General features: G+C 46.5%; 1 protein-coding gene across 10 annotated transcripts in view; it reads left to right on the top strand.

The window, feature by feature from the left end:
• Nucleotides 1–15,422, top strand: part of COL4A4 (collagen type IV alpha 4 chain) — a 122,166-nt gene extending 106,744 nt beyond the window's left edge. For 6 of the 10 annotated variants that reach the window (XM_047721164.1, XM_047721163.1, XM_047721166.1 and 3 more), the window contains 7 exons: nt 898–1,005; nt 2,078–2,086; nt 5,588–5,713; nt 10,849–10,965; nt 12,076–12,264; nt 13,918–14,204; nt 14,606–15,422. In XM_047721164.1, coding sequence (XP_047577120.1) covers nt 898–1,005; nt 2,078–2,086; nt 5,588–5,713; nt 10,849–10,965; nt 12,076–12,264; nt 13,918–14,204; nt 14,606–14,869 — 1,100 coding nt within the window. In that variant the 3' untranslated portion in view covers nt 14,870–15,422. The other 4 variants (XM_047721167.1, XM_047721170.1, XM_047721168.1 and 1 more) reach the window with 4 other exon arrangements.
• Nucleotides 15,423–21,215: the final 5,793 nt, after the last annotated feature.

Genomic DNA, 21,215 nt, shown 5'->3' with positions numbered 1-21,215 from the left:
TTCAGGAAAACAGTATGCAGCATAAGTAATAGTGACCAAAAAAAAAAAAAAAAAAAAAAAGGATATACAAGGACTTAGAAATATTGATGAAACCACTAAGCATGCTTCTTAACTCCCATTTCAGGGGGGCATGTGGTCCAAAGAGTGTTTAACTGTGGAAAGGAGGAGGGAGTTTCCTCAGTTTACCTTTCAGACTTAAACAGGGGGAAATATTCGATCTATTCCACAAACATTTATTAAGAACCTACAAGAATATAACAGTGAGTAGGTTTACACAGTCCCCACTCTTCGTCGGTGTAGAGTTTCAGGGGGGAAGACAGACACTCACACTAAAGATCCATCAATATAAACTGCGGCAGGTGCTCTGAGTTAAGGGACACTCTTCTATGACACCACATCAAGAGCAAGTGCAGTTGGGCTGGGGCCCCAAAGAGGGCTTCCCTGAGGAGGTGAGGCTTGCTGGGCACAGAAGAAGGGAAGGAACCTCACACACGAGGCGCTGAGTGGCTGGCAGGGCTGATGGAGGACATTGTGAGGAAGAGAGGCAGGAGCCCAGGGCCAGGAGGCACATCGTCCCACGTGGCTGAACACTGCCCCATTTTCCCCTCCCTTCCAGCCCTCCATCTCCAGAGAAAGTTCAGGACGACAGAGCTTTTCATTCTACTTTAGTCTTGCCTTGATCATGAAACCATTTTCCTTATTCCTTTTGACCGACTCTTGCGTTTCCCTCAGACAAGGCAGCTCTTCTCAGCTTTACAGAAAAAAGTGAGAGGCTCACCTGGTTTCCAAGGCTGACTTTGCCCTGATTTGTGTTGGGTTCTCTGAGTTCAGTCCATCTGACTGTCATTGTCTCGATACTTCTCCATTCCGGCATCCCCGTCTTTATGTTCATTTTAGGACCAATGGGGTTCCCAGGGCTGCAGGGGCCACAAGGACTTCCTGGCTCCCCCGGGGAGAAGGGTTTACCTGGCATTCCAGGCAGACGAGGGCACCCCGGTCTTCCAGGTAAGCTCCTGAAGCCTGATGATCTCACCCAGCAACCTAAGCCAGCCTTTTGTTTCAATAGTTACTGTGAGGGTCGACTTGAAGCAAGCAATTATTCTGAAATTGCCTGCAATTTCTAATGAGTTAAGCTGTATTTATTTCAGGCCTCACTACACAATCTTATGTTTGGTAAACAAATGTTTATCATTAGAATGAGTACGTTTGCAAATTAGGAGTTGATTTTATAGAAACATTTCGAAGTTAAATAAATCTGTGTTCCTTCACACAAGAGGCAAAGGCTGAGTTGATTACTGTATGCGAGGACCATATTCATTTCTCTCCCTGACTTCCCACTGATTTTCCGAGATGTGTCATTTAACTTTTTCTGTAAAATACATTAGTTCCCGCAAAGACAAAAAGGCTATTCAATGTAAGCTCAGTCGACAACATGTTTTCAGCAGAGGGTCAAAAGTAAGCCAAGGGAGAGTTGGAAGGGCAAACAGACATGCGTATTTGAGATTGGCAGAACTGGTATCTTTGGGGATACTAAACCAATATTACAGTAATGTGGTGTCAGCTTGGAATATTTTGCAATCTCCTAAATTATGTCAGTAGTGCAAAGAATAAATGGACTGCGGTGTTTCATGATGGATTGCAGAACAACATGACAAACAGCTTGTACTTGCACTCATCTCCTCTTTCTTTTTGCATGGAACCTATAAAACTTGGCTAAATAGTATGAAGTTTTCAGAAGCCTGCCAATGAACAGAATTTCTCTATATGTTAAATTAGGGCATATTTGCTGTAAGAAATCAACTCATGTTATATTGTGCAAGAGAGCTTCACTGCACTGTTTTCGAGATGGGAAAGCTCTGTGACCGTATCCTAGCCATTCTTGTCAGGAACATTGCTGTGGGCTTCGTTATGTAAATAAGATGCCATCATTCTGCTCATCACCAATGCCATCCTCAAGTTATTATGTATCTTCTCAAATAACTGATGTCACTTTGGTCCTAATTTACATATTTAAAATCTCTTTCCACCACATGAAAATCGTTGCGTGGCTTCATTTTTTGACTTTGGATCCCTCCAGGCTCCAGAGGTAAGCCCTGCTATAAAATTAGTAATTTACTCTAAATCAGGCTTCTACTTGTTTCTGTACTGGCCTTTTTCACCTTACTTGTGGATTTGTTACTTTGTTACCTTGTTACATTTTCATAGATGGGGTGCTGTAATTTTATATGAGGCATCAGTGCTTTGGCTTCCTCATTACAGATACGGTAACCCCATATTAAAGCATCCTACAGTCGAGTCTCATTATAGGTTGTCAAGGCGGAGTAGACACTCATCTTACAGAATTTCAATTCAGGCACAAAGAGTGAGTGTTTTCTCTGTCAAATGCTACAGTACATACCCATGTAGGTTTCTTTTATAAATTCTACAATATAAACACATAGAACATCCCTAAAATAAGAAGTATCAGCAACATAAAAAGATGGGTCCTTCACACCCAGTAAGGGGCTGTGACAAGGTTTTCCCATAACATCAAAGTCCATTTCCAAGGAGCAAATTTCTTTGTGTGATACAATGAAAATGCTGTTATTCTTTTCAACTAAGTGTTCACCACAATGCAGAAGCAACATATTATTTTGTGTCTGGGGTTTTCAAAGAGACTAAAAAGAGTCTCTTAAAAGAAAAAAAGAAACATAGTGAGGGCACGCATTTGTCCTTTCCAGGCATCTCTTATTAACCGTAATGAAAATTTGCCCCAAATGCAGGATGCTTACACAAGAGACACTTTGGCCCCTTTTAGCTCCCGGTTTATTAAAAAGTAAAGAACAGTAAAATCAGAGTTGTTTTTTTTTTTATTATCTCTACAATGCAAGTTTAATTCAACACACACAACTCAGTAAATGCCATATACCAAGAGAATCAAAGATAATATACCATGATTATCTCAACAGACACTGAAAATGCAAATGAAAACACACAACATCCTTTCATGTTTAAAACCCTAAACAGACAGAGTGTGGAATATAGCTCAACATAATAAAGACTATCTATGAGGAGCCACAGCATATATCAATTTCAATAGTGAAAGATTTAAAGGTTTTCCTCCAAGATCAGGAGCAAGACATGAATGCCCATTCTCACCACTCTTTCCCTACAAAAAGCACTAGCTAGAGCCTTCAGGCAAGACAAAGAAATAAATGGCATCCAAGTCAGAAAGGTGGAAGTAAAATAGCCACCACTTGCAGATGATTCGACTTTATATATATATATATATATATATATATATATATAGAAAATCCCAATGAACCCATCAAAAAGCTGTTGAAACTAATCCATAATCAGAGTAAAGTTGTAGGATACAAAATCAATATATAGAAATGTTTCATTCCTTTACACTAATAATGAAATATCTAAAAAAGAAATATAGGTATCACATTCATAGGAGCAACAAAACCATTAAGATCTCTGTAATGTAACCAGGAAAGTGAAGGACCTGCACAAGGCAAACTACAAGACTTTGCCGAAGGAAGTCCAAGAAGAAGACACACACAAACGGAAAGACATCTCATGTTTGTGGACTGGAAGGATGCGTATCACTGAATGTCCCTACCCGCCAACACTGTTGACAGTAAAATCAGAGTTTAAAAAGAGTCCTACTATTTTAAATGTTTATATTTAAAAATTACAGTTCTGGGACACCTGGGTGGCTCAGTCGGCTAAGCGTCTGCCTTTGACTCAGGTCATGATCCCAGGGATCTGGGATCAAGCCCCGCATAGGGCTCCCTGCTCGGTGGGGAGTCTGCTTCTCCCTCTGCCTGCCGCTCCCCCTGTTTATGCCTCCCCAACAAATAAGTAAAATCTTTAGAAAATAAAAATAAAAATTATAGTTTTATATTTAATGTTTCCACTTCTATCCTCTTAGTGTCTCTCTGTGTCTGTATGTATAAACTCACTTGAAGATAACATGAGAACCCTAAATATGAAACACCAGCCAGATGCCCACCCCCACCCCTCGTTCCCTTGCCTGCTTCCTTTGCCCCACCAGAATCCACAAGGTGCTTCAGGGAAAATATGAAATATTCATATGCATCTCCCCCAAGTCACCCAGAGTAGAAAAGCCACATTTTATATTAAACTACGTACTGTAAAAATATACCCAACTCTGTTGGTTGTGGTTTCTCACAATATTTTCTGAGATTAAATCCCAAACAGCTGACAAGAATCAAGTCTGTTTTTTTTTGTTTTTTAAGATTTATTTATTTGAGAGAAAAGAGAGAGGGAGCATGAGCTGGGGGAGGAGCAGAAGGAAAGGGGGAGAGAGCCTGATGCAGAACTTGATCCCAGGACCCTGAGATCATAACCTGAGCTGAAATCAAGAGCCAGACACTCAACCAACTGAGCCACACAGGTGCCCTGGGTTTGAGTCTGTTTTGCACAGACATGCTGTGTAACTTACATTGTCGCTATGACCAGTTTCTACAGTTTTCTTGCTGCCTAATCACTCTATTCTTAAACTTACTTTACACATTTGCATGAATTCTAAGAACACCACAACTGGTAAGCAGCATGTTTTTAAAATATGTTGTATTTCATGGAATTCATCACACAGATGTGAAGAGTCCTGTAGGCAGTGTGGTGTCCTAGCTAAGGGCACAGCTTTGGAGGAAGGCCATCTTGCATTTTAATCTAGACTCTGCCATGGGTTAGCTGTGTGACCGTAGATAGTCACTTATTTACCTGAGCCTGGGTTTTCTTACATGTAATATTATAATAATAGCAGCACATACACGCACAGGCTTGTTGGGAGCCTTTAATCGTGAGGCACTCAGCAGGGGTCCCAGTACGTGAGAAGGCATTAAAGAAGGGTTAGCTGTTATCCTTATTGGTTAGCGTTATTATGATTTCGTTTCCCTGTGGAGTATTTGCAGGGTGACTGAATGAAGCTTTAGGAAAAATACTTTAAAGATGTGAATATAACCAAGAAGGAAGAACACGCAAAGCTTTAGAGCAGTGATTCTCCAATGAGATCCGCAGATCGGCACTGTCAGCCTCAACGGGGAACATGTTAGACACACAGATGTCAGGGTCTGCCCCAGACCTACATGCTCAGAAACTGTGGGCTCTGACCCACCAGCCAGATGATTCTGATGGACTAAAGTCAGAGCTACAGCTTCTTAGCGCTAAACAGTGAAGCCCCAGCTGACACTGGAGTCACCCTGGGAGCCCTCCCACTGCTTCCTGTGACCGACACCCAGTAAAAAGTAGCCCAAAGACAGGAAATCTAGTGAAGGTCACCAAACTGTTCCTGCCCCAACGAACTTTCACTATTCTGTACTTGTTTCGCTTCCTCTGAGATCCCACTCAGTCAGTCAGTCATGTATTTATTTAACACAGTGCTTTCTGGAAGTTTCTCTGCTCCATGGTGGACAGAGTTGGGTGGTTGAAGCAACCTCTGCTTCACCGAGCTGATGTTGGGTGGTTGAGCTCTGATTCTTCGGTGTTGTGTCCGCAGTCCGTCTAGCTGGAGGGGGCAGAAGGAGCTTGTGTGTAAGGTGGGAGTCCCTCACACAAGCAGTAATTGCAATTTCAGGAGAACCAGGGCCGCCTGCCGATGTGGAGTCCTGCCCTCGAATCCCTGGGCTTCCCGGGGTACCAGGCCCGAGAGGACCAGAAGGAGCCATGGGGGTCCCTGGAGTGAGAGGGCCCCCGGGACCAGGTACGAGGCTGGGGTCTTTTGTTCATTATGTACATCAAATGCTGCTGGAAACATCTAGGCATCTTGCTGTGCAGTTCTTAGCACGGAGTCTAAACTCCTCGTGAGTAGGAAGCAATGTAATCTCCTCTTTGACAGTTTTCTACATTTCTCCCAAGGTTCGATCACGTCCTCTCTGGATCAGCACAAGCCCGCTCTTTTTATGTTGAACTCGTACTTGAATCTCTCCCACTTGGGCAGCTTTTGGGCACGAGGCTTTGAAGCCTATTATACAACAGAGTAGATGCTCTATTAATAGTCATTAATAGCTGTTGGCTTGATTTTGAATTACAAATACTCGCATTGGGGCTCAGTGGAACAGAAACGCCCTAGGAGAAGGGGGAAGGAGATGTCTCACTTGGGGAAGGATCAGAGGAAAGGGGAAGGGTCAATCTAAATTATGGCCATGACCTTGAGTGTTCATTTAATTGATTTGAGCATTGCTCATGTTAGGGTCGCAGGAGCCTTAGTTAAGCACTTCAACCAAACCATTCCTTTAAAAACTATCTTCCAAATGCTTTATTTGCTCTTCACAGATCCCCACCATACTGGTCATTGACAAAGATATTAAGGGAGTCCGGGCTGGTCAGCTCAAGGTCACTGATGTCTTCAGACCAATTGACAGTGCCCGAGGTTCTAGACAGCCTGTGTACAAATTACCCCAGGAGCCACGAGGCCGTTCTCTTTCCTGGTTTCCCACTGCCCAGGTGCGGCTCTGGCTTTTTCTGGTTTGGGGCCAAAAGAATTGGAAATAGAACTTGAGTTTTGTATCACCTGTGTGCGTGTCTGTGTGTACGTGTGTTTCCCCAAAGCCAAACAGCTATGGGCCCAAAAGATGTCCCCTCTGCTGGTGTCTGAGTAGTTGTTGGATAGTATTCAGAACCTGGAGCCCCCCTGAGACTGGTAGGGGGTTTGTTTGTTTTGTCTGTGTTTGCTGCACTGCATCTGTGTTTATGCACTAAGTTAATTGGGTGTCGGTTGGAGCAACTTCCATTTTCTGGCGTGGGGAACGCTGGGATGTGAGTGTAGTTCTTTGTCACTCATGGCATGGATCGAGCTCTCTGTCCATCACAATCACTCGTCACACAACCTACTTTTAAAACCAACCCCCTTGTTGTGTATATAATTGCAACTGAGGGCTGGGACAACTGCCCCCACACATACACACACCCCTTCAGAAAAATCCACTTTCAAGTAGAAGATATGGCTGGTAATGGGGTTCTGCAAATGTATTTCAATAAATACTTCCAGATCCTCTGCACTCTTTAGAAAGTATGGTACTAGGCGTTGTGGGAAATACAGACATGACTAAGATGTGCCCTGCCCCCCACCACCCCAGTGCCCCTCTAACCTCACGGCAGAAAGAGCTGGTAGAACAGAAGTAATTCTAAATAACAAGAAATTATAATTTGTGTTTTCAAGGAGTTTCTGGCATAGGCCCGAGGACAATAGGACAAGGAGAGGTGAACTTCAGTATGGAGGGTTGTAAGATAGCTGAGACCCAGGCAAGAACTGGCCTTTCAACAGAGCCTTTAAGGAAAGTTGGGGCTTTGAGGGACCAGAATTCTCCAAAAGGGAGACAGCAGGGGCACAGCTGGGGCAGGTCAGCTGCATCCTTGCTACGCAAAGTGTGGACCAGAGCAACTCAGGCACAGACCTTCCAAGTTAGAATCTGCATTTTAGCAAGATCCCAGAATATGTGTTTGTATATTCAACTTTGAGAAACCCTAACCATATGTGAGTGGGGTCCTTAAAACAGTCAGCTAAGAGCAACACCATCCCGAGGGACTCAGTCCTCACTGTGGGCTCAAGTCATCTGGAGGGGCTGGAAACAATAGCGATGCCTCCTCCCAGACCAACGGGATACAGAAGGCAGAGCCCGAGGATCAGTGTGTTGGAAGCGCTCCCCAGGTGACCCTAGCGGACAACCAGGGTTGAGACCTACGGCTGCCCCCAATACCAGTTGAGAACAGCTGGGCAGTTGGGCTCACCCATGATGGAGACTTTGGAAAAGAACGAAAGAAAGTAACTGAGTAGAAAAGCCAAATGGCCAAATAGTTATCTTGAGGACGTACAAGATTCTCTCTCCATAGATTGTGAGCTTCTGAAAGGGGGCTGACAGGCTACACGGGCCAGCTGTGATCGATCTCCTGTCACCTCTCAATTCTGCCCAACCTGGGGTCGGATGGGCTCATCGAGTTGCAAGTGGCCTCAGAAGGATGTTCTCTGGCTCCCTGTGTCCTCTCCTTATTGACGTCACTGACCCTGCCTGCTGGCACTGGGAATACCTCAGGCCACCGTTGTGCCACAAAATATGACTTATGTGGAAAAAAAGAAACAAACCCAGGTGCACAGCCCTTCCCAGAAGGTGCCACCTGTCCTTCCCATGCTGTGCTGCTCCACGGCTCACCTTCGCTCGAGCTCCTTTCTATCTTTCTCCCAAGTACCCACTCCCACGCCAGTGTTCCCTTCGGACTCCCCCTTCTCTGATGTGGCCTCCACCTCTTGGCCTGCAGTGTATTCCTGGGCACCCCCTGCCCTGCCTGTTTTTGTTGGCCAACCCTGGATACATCGACCACACTGTCCAGTGGCTAAAAAGTGACAAGTCTATCCTGAGGGTCTAAAGTGGCTGAACCCTGACTGACTGGGGTCATTGGCAGGGCATGGGGCTCGTCATCTGTCCTCTCCTGAAGGTGATTCTTCCGGCTCGGTGTTGGGGGCCATCTGTGCCATCCCCGAGGTCAGCTGTGAAGGATCACCTGCCACTAGAGAGGACCATCCCCACCTCAAATGACGTTGTTGGAACCTTCTTGTCTTCCTTTCTGAACCTCTTTCATTGCCAAGCTGGTTTTGTAACCTGGTGCTGAAGCCGAGATCTATACATAAAAAAGTAATGAAGTTCTGGCTCTTGCCTGCCCAGTGTGAGCAGGTAGCAGCCACACTAAGTATATCTTGTGTCTGGTAAGAGTCCTCCACCATGGAAGGCCTCCTGTCTTTCTGCTCACACGTCTCTTTGATCCACAACTTTTCCTTTCCCGGGGGGCCCTCAAAGGCTGGGGCTTCCTGGGATGCACACAAAGGTGGTTTCCATATTGGTTTGAACTGTTACTGCCTAATGGACATTCCCACATCCTGTTAGAATGTTTAATCTTCAAGTCAACATGTGATGCTCTCCAAGGAGGTAATCCATCAAACACTGGAGGGCTTTTAGATGTAGCTCTAGTCCTTAAAACAAGTTCCAAGTGGAGAACAAGTCCACATAGGGAAAGCCGTAGGCACACAACTCGGATAACAAAAGCCTTCCTTCCTATCTCTGGAAATTGCCTAATAATTTCTCCAAAGGGAACAAAGCCTGTATCACAACATCTGGCGGGGGAACTCTTTCCCCAGATCGACAGTGATCTTGCCGCACGTTGATATTTCAGGAAGATGCCTGCTGCCTTTTCAATGATCAGCCCGTTTGCTGGCTTGTCAGCACTCGGGTAGCCCTTTGCAGAATAGTGCAGTGGCCTCATGTTGCAATCATCTCGTGGGTGGGAGAGATAAGAGAATGCTCTGAGCTCACCGTCAGGGCCCTGTGTTCCTTCCAAAGGAACCGATGTCCTTGAAGCTGGTGGCAAGGGGTATGCCAGCCAGCACACAGCAGCCCCACCTGGAAAGAGGTTTCTGCCCAGTTACTGGAAAGTAGAGGAAGAGGGGGGTTTCCTTTCTCACTTACTGAATGATAACGACGGACAGAAAACAGTCCAGGAACTGCATGACAATCCAAGAGAATTTGTTTAAACCCAAGGAAGCAAAAAGTGAAATGACTGGGTATACCCACACCAGCTCTACCAGCACGGATGTAAGGGAACAGACTGGCTGGTTGTGGGGACAGAAGGATGTTGGTATGGGACACTTTCAGGCAGGCAGTGGTAGAGCAGGATTTCCAAAGTGGTGAGGTTTGGAGGGGCATGCATTTCAAATGGCTGTAAGATGGGGTCCCGTGTGAGGCAGCAAACTGAGTGGGACATCCAGATGGTCACCCAAGCATGGCAGTCCCCTGCTCTCAACCCTCAGGTGGCTTCCCACGCCCTTGAAGAACAAGTCCAAGAGTGAAACGTGAGCCCTGTCTGACTTCATGGTTGGTTTTAATCTAATTCGTGGCAGAGAGAGAGAAAAAACAGAGAGAGAGAGAGAACGAGAAAGGGAGATAGATTAACAGGTAGAAACCAGAATCCTTGGGAAGGTTAGTAATTCAGGGAATTCAGTAATTCAGGCTAATGGGAATACACTCCTCTACAGGCAAGGACCTTGTCTCCTACCCAAGAGAGGAGATTGTGGCTGATGAATTAATGCCTGGACAAAAGTAACCAAACACTTAAAGAACCCCTCAGGTATCAGTGGGACTGCTGCCAGGCCCCTAGTTTACGTTCTCCTGGGGGCGCACCTGAGCTCCACAGCGTGTCAGGAAGCAGGCTGGCGGCTCTTGGGCGAGGTTCCTCCACTAGCTCTCAGCTCTGCCCCCTTCCTGAGCCTCTGTCTCCCCCCCCCCCCCCCCCCCCCCCCCGCAGGCTGGTACAAGAGAGCGCCTGGTCATGGGGCTGTTGAGAAGACCGAATAGGCTAATCCACATAAAGGGTCGTACCTCCCACCTTGTAAACTCTCAATCATCATTTTAAAAAATTGCTGCTCTTATCTTCCTCCAAATGGAACTTGACTCCCAATCGAATCCTGTTAAATTTTACTTATTCCTCTGCTCAACTTTCTAAGAAAATCATTATTAAGGATAATATCTAATTATAGAAATTGTATATGTTCGATATAAAAAAATAAACATGTGAGAATATGAAGAAACGTGAGGACCTCTCCTCCACCATCTCCCCAGTCTAGCCCCAAATCCCGGCTCTGCCCACGACTGGCTTATCACTTAAGCAAATGACTTGACCTCTCAGAGCCTAATGACCCCAGAACCAAGTGGAGGTAGTACAATCCCAGCTCCATGTATCTGGGAAGACGACATGAGCGAATGCAGTATGGTCCAAAGGGGGAGCCCTGGGCCGGAAGTGCTAGCAGGGGTCCTACTGTTCTCACCATTGGCATCGTGAACTCTCATGCAGGGTGCAAAGGAGAGTCTGGGCCGGATGGTAGGCGGGGCAAGGATGGCCTCCCAGGGCCCCCTGGGCCTCCTGGAAGCAAAGGGGACGCGGGAGAAGCCGGCTGCCCTGGAGCACCAGGTAAGAATTTCCAGCTTCTCTTCTTTCTGTGGACACCATAGATCTGAGACTGTGTATAAGATCCCTGGTCTCTCGGGAAGCTTTCCAAACCGCTCCTATTAAAAGCATTTGCGTTAGATATGGACTCACCAAGTATTAGGGAGGCAGAAGCAGCAGGTGTAGAACAGGATGACTTCCCCCACGTTCTGACCAACCCTCGACCATTGCAAAGATGAGTCAAGGTCCTCTCCCCCATTTAGTATTTCCCCAAACCACTACTCAGAGCTATTTTAGCTGTTGCCTTTCCCAAGGCCAGCCTGGCGTTGTGTGTGATCGCCACCAAGAGGCCATGAGGAAGATGGGGTGGCGAGGTGTCTCACCCTCCATGACTCGCCCAGTCACTTGGCCTCTGTTTTCTGAGTTTGCTTCATCTTACTAGTGCATTTATATAGAATACAAGGCTCCTGCTTAAGAAGAAAGTCAGGGAGTAGCCATTGGGTGCGGACAGAGATAAGACATGACAGAATAGTCACTTGAAATATAATACGCCAGGTAATATGGCGGCCAGAGGGGGACGCAGAGTCTCTCCCAGGTGGGTAAGGAGAAGGAGTGACGGGGGCTGAGGACGTCTGTAACAAAGTGCAGCCTGAAAGTCAGCTTCAGCCCACTGCAGCGTGTAGAGGGGAGAGCTCCGTGCTGCCTACGCTCTGCTTTCCAAGCCCAAGACCCCCTCCAGTGCAGTCTGGACAGGTCAAACGAGACACGAGAGCGACCCCAGTCCAGTGCACAAGCTCCTGCATTGTAACTTCTGGTTTACAGTATAGATGGGGAGACTCTACTAGTCTTCCAGAAACGAGTTTTTAAAAAAAATAAACCATTTTTTGTTTCACCTTTGCTCTTGGCAGTTAGAGGCAGCCATCAGCCTCCTTCAGTGGGTCAGCCCCTTGAGGATGCACGCGAGACAGACCCCGCTCGCACTGTGGAGAGCTCTTCATTTCCACCTGCCAGCAAGAATGCCAGAACTAGGCCTTCCTTCCCCCTCCCTGCCTCCAAAAATAAGGTCCAAGTGGTGCATGTGTTTGTTAAAACAAACCCCCTAACCTGCCTCCATTGTTTTCTTTATTCCTCCAGGCCCTCCTGGGCCCATTGGGGACCCTGGGCCCAAAGGGTTTCGTCCTGGATACCTCAGCGGCTTCCTCCTGGTTCTCCACAGTCAGACGGACAGAGAACCTGCCTGCCCTGCGGGCATGCCCCAGCTCTGGACGGGCTACAGCCTCTTATACCTGGAAGGACAGGAGAAGGCGCACAGTCAAGACCTTGGTATGTGTGGAGTGCAGGGTCACTCCCAAAAAAGCGGTGTACAGCTTTTGGGTTAATCTTACAGACGCATCAATGTCTGCAGCGATCCCTCCTCTCCTGCGGAGTTTTTTTCATTTGAAACAACCACACTAATTCCCAGGGAATTCCCACGAGTGACTCCGTGGGGCGCCCGAGCCGCGCATTCTGGCTACAGTAGTTATCATCTGGTGACTTACTCATTTCTAAAAAATGATTCTTCCTCAGCAGGTTAAATTTAACTCTTATAGATATATAAAGCGTAGTTGTTACCTCCAAATGTACATTATTTAATCAGGACACGGTCAGTCCCTGTGTTTACATGTCAAAGGGTGTGTCCCCGGCAGCCGGGGGTTTAGACCAGACGGCAGGGGCCAGCAGCCGCTCCCCGCCCTGCTCCAGCTGGTTTTCTAAATCACACAACATGATTTGGGGAGTCATTGCTTAGTGCTGCTTTTTTCTTTTTTTTTTTTTATTTTTATTTATTTATTTGTGCTCATGTGTGCAGAAGCACACAGGAGTAAGGCGAGGGGCCAAGGGAGAGAAACTCAAGCAGGCTCCCTGCCGAGCCAGGAGCCTGACATGGGGTCCATCCCAGGACCCCAAGATCCTGACCCGAGCTGAAAGCAAGAGTCAGATGCTTAACCACCTGAGCCACTCAGGCGTCCCACTTGTCTGTTTTCAGTAGTAGATCTGTAAGCTGCAGGGACTGATTTCCAGTGAGGAGGTTAAGTTCCCAGGTGCTGGCGAACACGGTCTTTCCCAGATCACGGTGGCTGGGTGGTGGGTGCAGGCACAACAGCAGGGGGCACTGATGGGGGGGAACCTTGTCACTGCCCTCCCTGGGCTAGGATCCTTGCTGTCATCAAGGGTGGGTCCAGGAGTGCAGGCCTAGGGTGGCAGCTACTTATATGGTCATTCTCCGTTGGGCTTAGCCATGGCCCTTCCCATTCGAAGGCCTGGGGTGCATGGGGCTGAGGGAGGAAGTTCATGTTCAGTATCTTGGCTCCATTCTCTCCTTACCACCCTTCTGTCACCAGTCTCCTCTGTGCCTGGCCTCTGTTCCATCCGTCTCCTCCCACCCTGGTCTAGCCAGAGCCTCTCCACAAAGCTCTGCAGAGCTGCGGGATAAAATCTGAGCTCCTTACAAGACAGACAAAACCTGCAGTCTCTGGTCTGACTTCTCCCTAGAAGCCCAGATGGAAAGACACAGAGGTCCCAGTATAGGATCATTCTACCTGTCATCCCCTCTGGAGTCCGGGTGCTCCTTCCTTCTCACTCCTAGGGCTGGCCATGCTGTGTGTTCACTGTCTAAATGCTCAGCCTTCTCCCCAGCAAACCAGGGCGTGAGATTTGTGGAGACCCAGCGGGACCAACAGCACCCCTCCAGCAGTGGGCCTATTGCTCGGTTCGGGCGCAAATGAGAGAATGAGTGGATGGGGGCTGACCCCGGGACCAAGGAGGTGGCAGAATTGGTCAGGGCCGCAGCCTGCTGTCCCCGCCACAGAAATGGGCTTTGGCAGGTGCATCTGTGTGAGCGGCGGAGCGCGCGTCCGAGAATGGCACCTGCGCGGACCGTCCCTGCGTACAGCAGGCCCGGGGCCTCGCCCACCACATGGCCTCGCCTTCCTTCCCAAGGGCTGGCAGGGTCTTGCCTTCCCGTGTTCAGCACGCTGCCGTTCACCTATTGCAACATCCACCAAGTGTGCCACTACGGCCGGAGGAACGACCGGTCCTACTGGCTGGCGAGTGCCGCGCCGCTGCCCATGACCCCGCTGTCAGAGGAGGAGATCCGCCCATACATCAGCCGCTGTGCGGTGTGCGAGGCCCCGGCGCCCGTGGTGGCACTGCACAGCCAGGACCAGTCCATCCCCCCGTGCCCGCGGACCTGGAGGAGCCTGTGGATCGGGTACTCGTTCCTGATGGTGAGCCCCTGCACGCCCGCCGCTTCCGCCCCGGGATGCCCTGAGCTCCACGGGACGGACAGACAGCGCTAGGACAGGGGTCGTGAACACATCCCCAAACCCCAGCCTGGCGAGACGTAGGGCCATCTTCCTTACTGACGATGTGGGGTTTTTGTTTGTTTGTTTGTTCGGCTTTTGTTTGTTTGTTTGTTTTATGATTTTGTGAGGGTGTAGACGTTGGCTTTGCTTCAACCCTCAGAGAAAGTGGTTTCATGTTGTGTGCACAGTCGCAGGCCCCCGACTCCCTTCCCCTGCGGAGCCTACCTAGTTCGCCCCTCCTGGGAGCCATCTGCGTGGCGTGGGCTGGGTCTGGGGTCGTCCGCCCGGGTCTGAGCCCTAACTCTGGCTTGTTGTCCTGGCAGCACACGGGGGCCGGGGACCAGGGAGGAGGGCAAGCCCTCATGTCCCCTGGCAGCTGTCTGGAAGATTTCCGAGCTGCGCCGTTCCTCGAATGCCAAGGCCGCCAGGGAACTTGCCATTTTTTTGCCAACAAGTATAGCTTCTGGCTGACGACCGTGAGAGCCGACTTGCAGTTTTCATCTGCACCGACACCGGACACCTTAAAGGAGAGCCAGGCCCAGCGCCAGAGGATCAGCAGGTGCCAGGTGTGCATGAAGTACAGCTAGAGAAGCCGCAGCTCGCCAGCATGTCACCTGGGGAAACTTCCTGGGGGGCCTGGGGGTGCCCAGGCTGTGCTGAGACATTCATGGTGCTCATTTCAGACTCGTTTCCGCGGTCCCTTCCCTTTCCATGAGGTTATCCCCACCGTCCTCTCATCCCTTCCTCTGTTCAGGACAAGATTAAGCAAATGTTCTTCTTACGGATTTATTTGCACCTACCAATTTAGATGAAACCCAGATATTCTTATGTTTTTGAGGATGATGGAAGAGCTGGCTTTATTTAAAACGATGCTAATTCACAGGAAGGCAAAGAGATGATAAAGGCCAGATTACAAATTACATTACTGAAAACTTCGCTCATTGGTTATAGCATCTCAAACAATTGAAGTCAATTACTCTATAATAGGGTGGGCTTCTGGACGGATTTTATAGGAAAAAAATAAATAGGCCAACAAATGAAACTAGAAAGTGGAGATTTCCAACCTCTCAAAATGATTTCCTCTGTAATCTGTTTTCCCATGCACTTTAAATAATTGTAAAACTGTGACCCAAGGAGATGTTAAAAAAAAAGAAAAAGAAAGAAAGGAAAGGAAAAAAAAATCCACACAGAGAGCGTTAACAGTTCATTTCAAAGCAGAATGAATCATTATGCTAGGAAGGACCACAGTCTCTGCATTCCAGAGATGCTGCATTAGCATAAACACATCACGGATGAACATAAAACGTGTTCTCTTCTGCATTTTTCAGAGAATGGAAATGTCTACTTTGGCAACCCTTTTGAAAAGTAGCATTTATGAAAAAAAAATATATTCAATAAGGGATTAAGAGCCCAAGAGCTATTAATGAATATTAAGGCAGTGATTCACAAAAATGGACTCCCCATTGCAGTGAACTTCCAAACAGACGGCATTTGCCCAGTCGGGGTCCAGTGAGTCTTTGGTGTGTGCGTGCTAATGGGACTGAAGCCACATGGGGCTTCGCTCAGACACACCAGCTCACACAAAGCATCCTGCTCCCCTCCCCAGGAGCCCTGCAGAGCTGCCTTGCAGCCCGCCATGGATGCTTTTCCTCCAAAACATAATGGCATTTCATACCGGGAAGTGACAGAGCTATCATTATGCACTTGGGAGAAAATTAAGGGCCGGCTTAATTAAACTTAGGTAAGAAGATTCATTTAAGTCATGGTGACCCCGCCAGGAAGATATGGTGCTATTTTAGAAACAAAACAAAACAAAACAAAAAACCCCAAAAAACCTGCAGTTTGAATTTTATGTGCCTGTTACTGGTTTTTACAGAAGCATCCTGTTTTTCCAATTTAAAAAACATTCTTCTATTTTTTTGTCAGTATCCTACCAAGGCAGCCATTTGACATTTGGAATTAATATTTTCTATAAAAGTTCAGAAGATATATCAATTTAGTATGAGTAGTTTTCTGAATAGGAAAGGATATATTTCCTATTCTAGTAGGGATTCAGCAATGTAATCCAAAAAATCAGAAAGCTTGTTGGAAATAAATTAGAGGAAACCTGCCTTCCTCATTTAAAAACATGTCATTTTAGAAGAAAAATAAAGAGATTGCTCATGAGCAAGTGATACTCATTTTCGTGCTTAGTTTCAATGCGCTTAAAAATAATTGAGAGGAGAAAAACTCAATTAAAATTTTGTTTATAGGAGATGTTTTCCTTGCCAAACATTGATTAGCAATGAGCTCTTATATGTAGAACATATTTCAAATGAGTCTTGCTATGGGCTACTCCCAGGATGGCAATTTATTTTAATACTTTCCAGTAAAAAGGAAAAAAAATGTACATTTTAAGATGAAAGCAGAGTATTTCATAGTTCATTTGACCCATTTATTGATTGTTTTTAATTGTGCTACGGCATGTTAAGTATTTTTGAGCACCTGAAATTTAAGCTGATTTCAACCTTGTTTATAATTACACTTTTCCGTTTTCCAAGTTTTATTACATTCTACCAAACGTCAAGCCTTCTAAAATTTCATCTTGTTCATTCATGAATTTGGTCTGAGAACATTTTCTGGGAAGAGATAAGGGTGAGAAATAGGACATTGGAGACGTGCTTTGCGTGGTAAAAGTATTTTACCCACATCAGAATATTATCTTAGTAAGCTTGCCAAATACATCTTAAAACACAGGCTGAATTAAGTGAGCAATTTACTCCGCGGTGAGCCTGGGACTGTGTTTGAGACTGTTCAAAATACTGCTATTGCAAGAATCCCTCTCTAAATGTTGCATAATTGTTGCCCTAAAGGGCAAAACGGTGGAACAGATCACTCCTCAGATTAGGAGACTCTGCTTTCTTCATCACCTTAAATATCAGTACTTTGAAATGTCCTTTTTCTGTGAAAGATGAACAACACTTTATGCTGGCTAACCAATGACTGGTGAGGATCCTTGTCAACATTCCTTCCCAGGAAGCCTCTCCCCCACCTTGCTGGTTGGAAAGCATCTAGACTGTCCAGTGGGGACCGCTCTGGGTCCCCCGGGGAGGACGGAATGTTTCCTCCTGGGTTCTCATGCTCAGTCAGTGGAGCCCATCCATGTCCATGCAGGTGTCCTGGTACCCAGGCCTCCATGCTGCCAGTGGTGGGTCGCTCATTCCTTGTCCTCCCGTATTTCCCAGACCGAAACTTAAGAGGCCACTTCCGGTGGATGGCTGCCTTCCCCTCCGGCCTCCCAGCGTCTCCTTGCAGCCTTTGTCTTTCCCCTGTATTCTTGATGGTAAACAGCTCCCAGCTGATGCCTCTACTTGTCAAATCCCATTCATCTCTCCAAGATGCAAACCTGATTTTTTTTTTCATTTGCCTTAAAAATTGTTCGATGACTCCTGTGGCTGTGAAGTCCAAGTGACTTCCCATGGGGTGACAGGCTGCATGCAGCTCACCTGTGCACGCATCCCAGAGGCATGTTCCCAGCTCTGTGACCCGGCTCCTGCTCTTTCTCCCAGTGACGTCCCAGTTCCAGGACCTTTACCGGGGACAGAACTGCTTCTTTACAAACTGAAGGAGCTGGAGCAGAGGATGGGTGTGAATTCCCCCCGGGAGCCTCGGACTCCCTTCCTCTACTCCCAGGACAACAGATGGGCCTGGCCACTCTCTCGTGCTCCCGCCTCGCTGCTGTAAGGTGTCCTCATACTTCCTCCATGCACTTGCTCCAGTGCAAGCCACTTGAGGGCAGGGTCAAGCTTCACTCAACTGTATGCCCAGTGCCTACACAGAGCTGAGCCCATTATTGATAATTCGCTTTCAGTGACAGTTCAGTAAGTATCATTAGGAGTTAGACCTGTGCATGTAGATTTCTCATGGACAAAATGGTAGCAAGTGTAAGTCATTTCTTGTTTCAAAGTACATGAATGTGCCCACAGATCTACACACCCACTGTCTCCTCTTTGCAGTTACTGTCAGAAAGCCAATTCATAAGCTGCACTCATTAGCCCCTCCTGAAATTCAGCTTGCTTTTCCACTAAAATTGCAGAAATGATAAGATCCCTGAGGTTTGGTTGAGAGAAGGCTCTTCATTGAAACGGGACAAGACTTAACTCAGGCCATAACCTGTACTCCCTCATCATGTGAGAGCTTCCCAGTCAAGATCCCATCGACAAAGTTTGTATGCAAGTTTTCGGTGCTTAGAAAAATAGTCAACAGAAGGTCCAAAACTGGATTTTACCAGATTTTATTCTGAGCCTCTTGTAGATTATAATAAAGGAAACAAGATCTATGCGATCCAGGAAATCACATTAGATTTGTTTCTATCAGCTCATCCAACAAATCTGATAAGTTTTACTTTTATTTGGTATGACTTCAGGAACAGTGGGAAAATGTGGATTCTGGAGCTGGTTTGAAGCCAGCTCTGTCACTGCCCCGCTGTATCACCCGGGGTGAGTTATACCTCCTCTCTAAACCCCATTTTCCTCATTTATAAAATGGGACACAATACCTACTCTTACATCGAAAACTCAGATTATATGTCTAGCACATAGCAGTCGTTGTGCATATACTCTGGTCACATCTTCTATTTAAAACAATCTAATATGAGAAAACATTTCTTGTTTTTTTTTTTCCATAGTAGAATTATATTAGGATTTTTACAGGGCATATAAATAACTGATTAGAATTATTTATACCTGGTCAATTTTTATGTTTTTAGGAATGTTATTTTATTTCAATTCTCAAAGTTACTGTAACCACCCCCCTCTCCACACACACACAAAATCACAATTTCCTACAGGGACATTATCAGGAAGTTCTGCAGGGAATAAAACAATTGACATTAAAAATCAGTACTCTGCTATTGTCACTGTTATTATCTGCCAGAGACTCTGCATAATGCATTTTAAACCACGGAGGCTGGCTGCCACATCCATGTGAAATGCTGAATTTTATGGTGCTTAAATATTTAATGATTCATAGGAAAAAATGTGAGATGTGTCCAATAAATTGCATCTCTTTCTCTATCCCATGGTTGTAAAATATAAAGATTTTCAACCATGTAACATTTGCAAGATACCTGGTCTGTGATTGTCACTTCAATCTTTGTTGTATTATAAGTTATAATATTGTTCATTATATATATAAAATTCTGTGATGATCTCCAAAAACAACTGTGTTTTATCTGGTGCATTTATTTTCTTTCAAACTGAAGTAAGCTTACTTTCTGATGTACCTCACTCCTACTGCGGCCCATTTAGGAGCTGGCTTAGAGGGGAGAATGGGTTACATGGTCAAGGTGTAGACTGTAGGGGAAAAGAAGATGGGCAGAGTGTAGAAAGTGCCCCTTTTGAGGAGAGGATGGAATTCTGAGGCTCTGGGCAGGGAAGTGCTGGCCAGCACACAGTAATATTATAATCAGGTCTCAGGCCAAAGGGTCAACATCAACCCCTGTTGAGTTGCATGGGTAATAGGTGGGGGGCTCAGACCCTGCGGACCTCAGTTGTCCCATTAGTTGAAGGAGAATTAGACCACCTGCTTCACAGGTTTGTCCTGAGGATTAAAAGTTAGGGATACAACTACAAAGAGAAAAAAATGTCAGGTGCTATCACTGATAACTATAGTAACTAGAAGTTAGGTGTTAGGCATTGGTAGTCAATAAGTTTTCATAGGGTTCCTCTTTCTAAGTAGGTGTATTTGGTCCAACCTCTCACCTGATAGAGAAAGAAAAGTATTTAGCATTTCTCAGGCACCTACTAAATGACAAGAACTATATTAAGCCTGTTGTATGTGCTTCCCCTCAACCTCTCAACTCTTCTATTTTATAGACAGGAAGACTGAAATTTAGGGAGATTAAGTTGCACAGTCAGCACCCAGTAGAACTTGAACCCTGGTCTGTGCTCTTTCCCATTAAACCATCACCTCCCAGAAGCTGTCACATTTGTAGGTTGGCTAGTAAAGGGTCTCATATAGATGTCACTGTGAACTGTTGCTCTCACTGCAAAGTCCCAGGTCACACATCCTCCCGCAGCCTGCCCAGCTCAGTGTGGAGATGGTCTTCAACTGTCGTTGGAGGGAGGGAAGGAGGTGGGGAACCTCTGAGGACAGAGTGATCTGGGGGAATCCCAAAAGGCCTGCTGTATCTCGGGTCCACTGAAAACCAGCCAGGCCTCTAGAGCCCCTTAATGTCTATTCCAGGTCAGCCATTCAGGAGAACCTTTCTGAGCTGGATAAAGGAGTATCTGGAGGTCTTTCCCTGGAGGCTGGGTCACTGTGGCACCAGCCAGCTTAGCTGTTTTCATTCTCCCGTTTGCCAGCAAGGCACTTTCTGTCATGCACTATCTGGGTTTGCATCCTCAATGATAAATACCTAGGGTTTTTTTTTTTGTTTTGTTTTGTTTTTTATCAGCTAACACTGCAATTCTCAACCAGTCATCATTTTCATCTCTTTGGAAAAAGGAAGAACATTTGAAAATGAATAAAAAGCTTTGGTTGCCAAGTAGCCCATCTGCTTTACAGTACACACAATACACGGGGATCCTCCGTGACCACGTGTGCAGGTCGGACCCACTGTTGATGCTGCTCTCACGATAAGGAGTCACCAGCATCTTGCGCATCTATGGTATCTCAAGCCGTTCTAGTTCTGACCCCCACAGCTGCCACTTTTTTAAGATTCCACACATAAGGGATTCCTTGGTGGCTCAGTTGGTTAAACATTTACCTTTGGCTCAGATCATGATCCCAGGGTCCTGGGATTAAATCCCACATTGGGCTCCCTAGGGAGCCTGCTTCTCCCTCTGCCTTCTGCTCCCCCAGCTTGTGCTCTCTCTTTTTCTCTCTGACAAATAAATAAATAATATTTTTTTAAAAATATTCGGGGTGCCTGTGTGGCTCAGTGGGTTGAGT

This window comes from Lutra lutra, chromosome 3, assembly GCF_902655055.1.
Source record: "Lutra lutra chromosome 3, mLutLut1.2, whole genome shotgun sequence".
Taxonomy (NCBI): Eukaryota; Metazoa; Chordata; class Mammalia; order Carnivora; family Mustelidae; genus Lutra; species Lutra lutra.
This window is presented reverse-complemented; position numbering and strand designations above follow the sequence as displayed.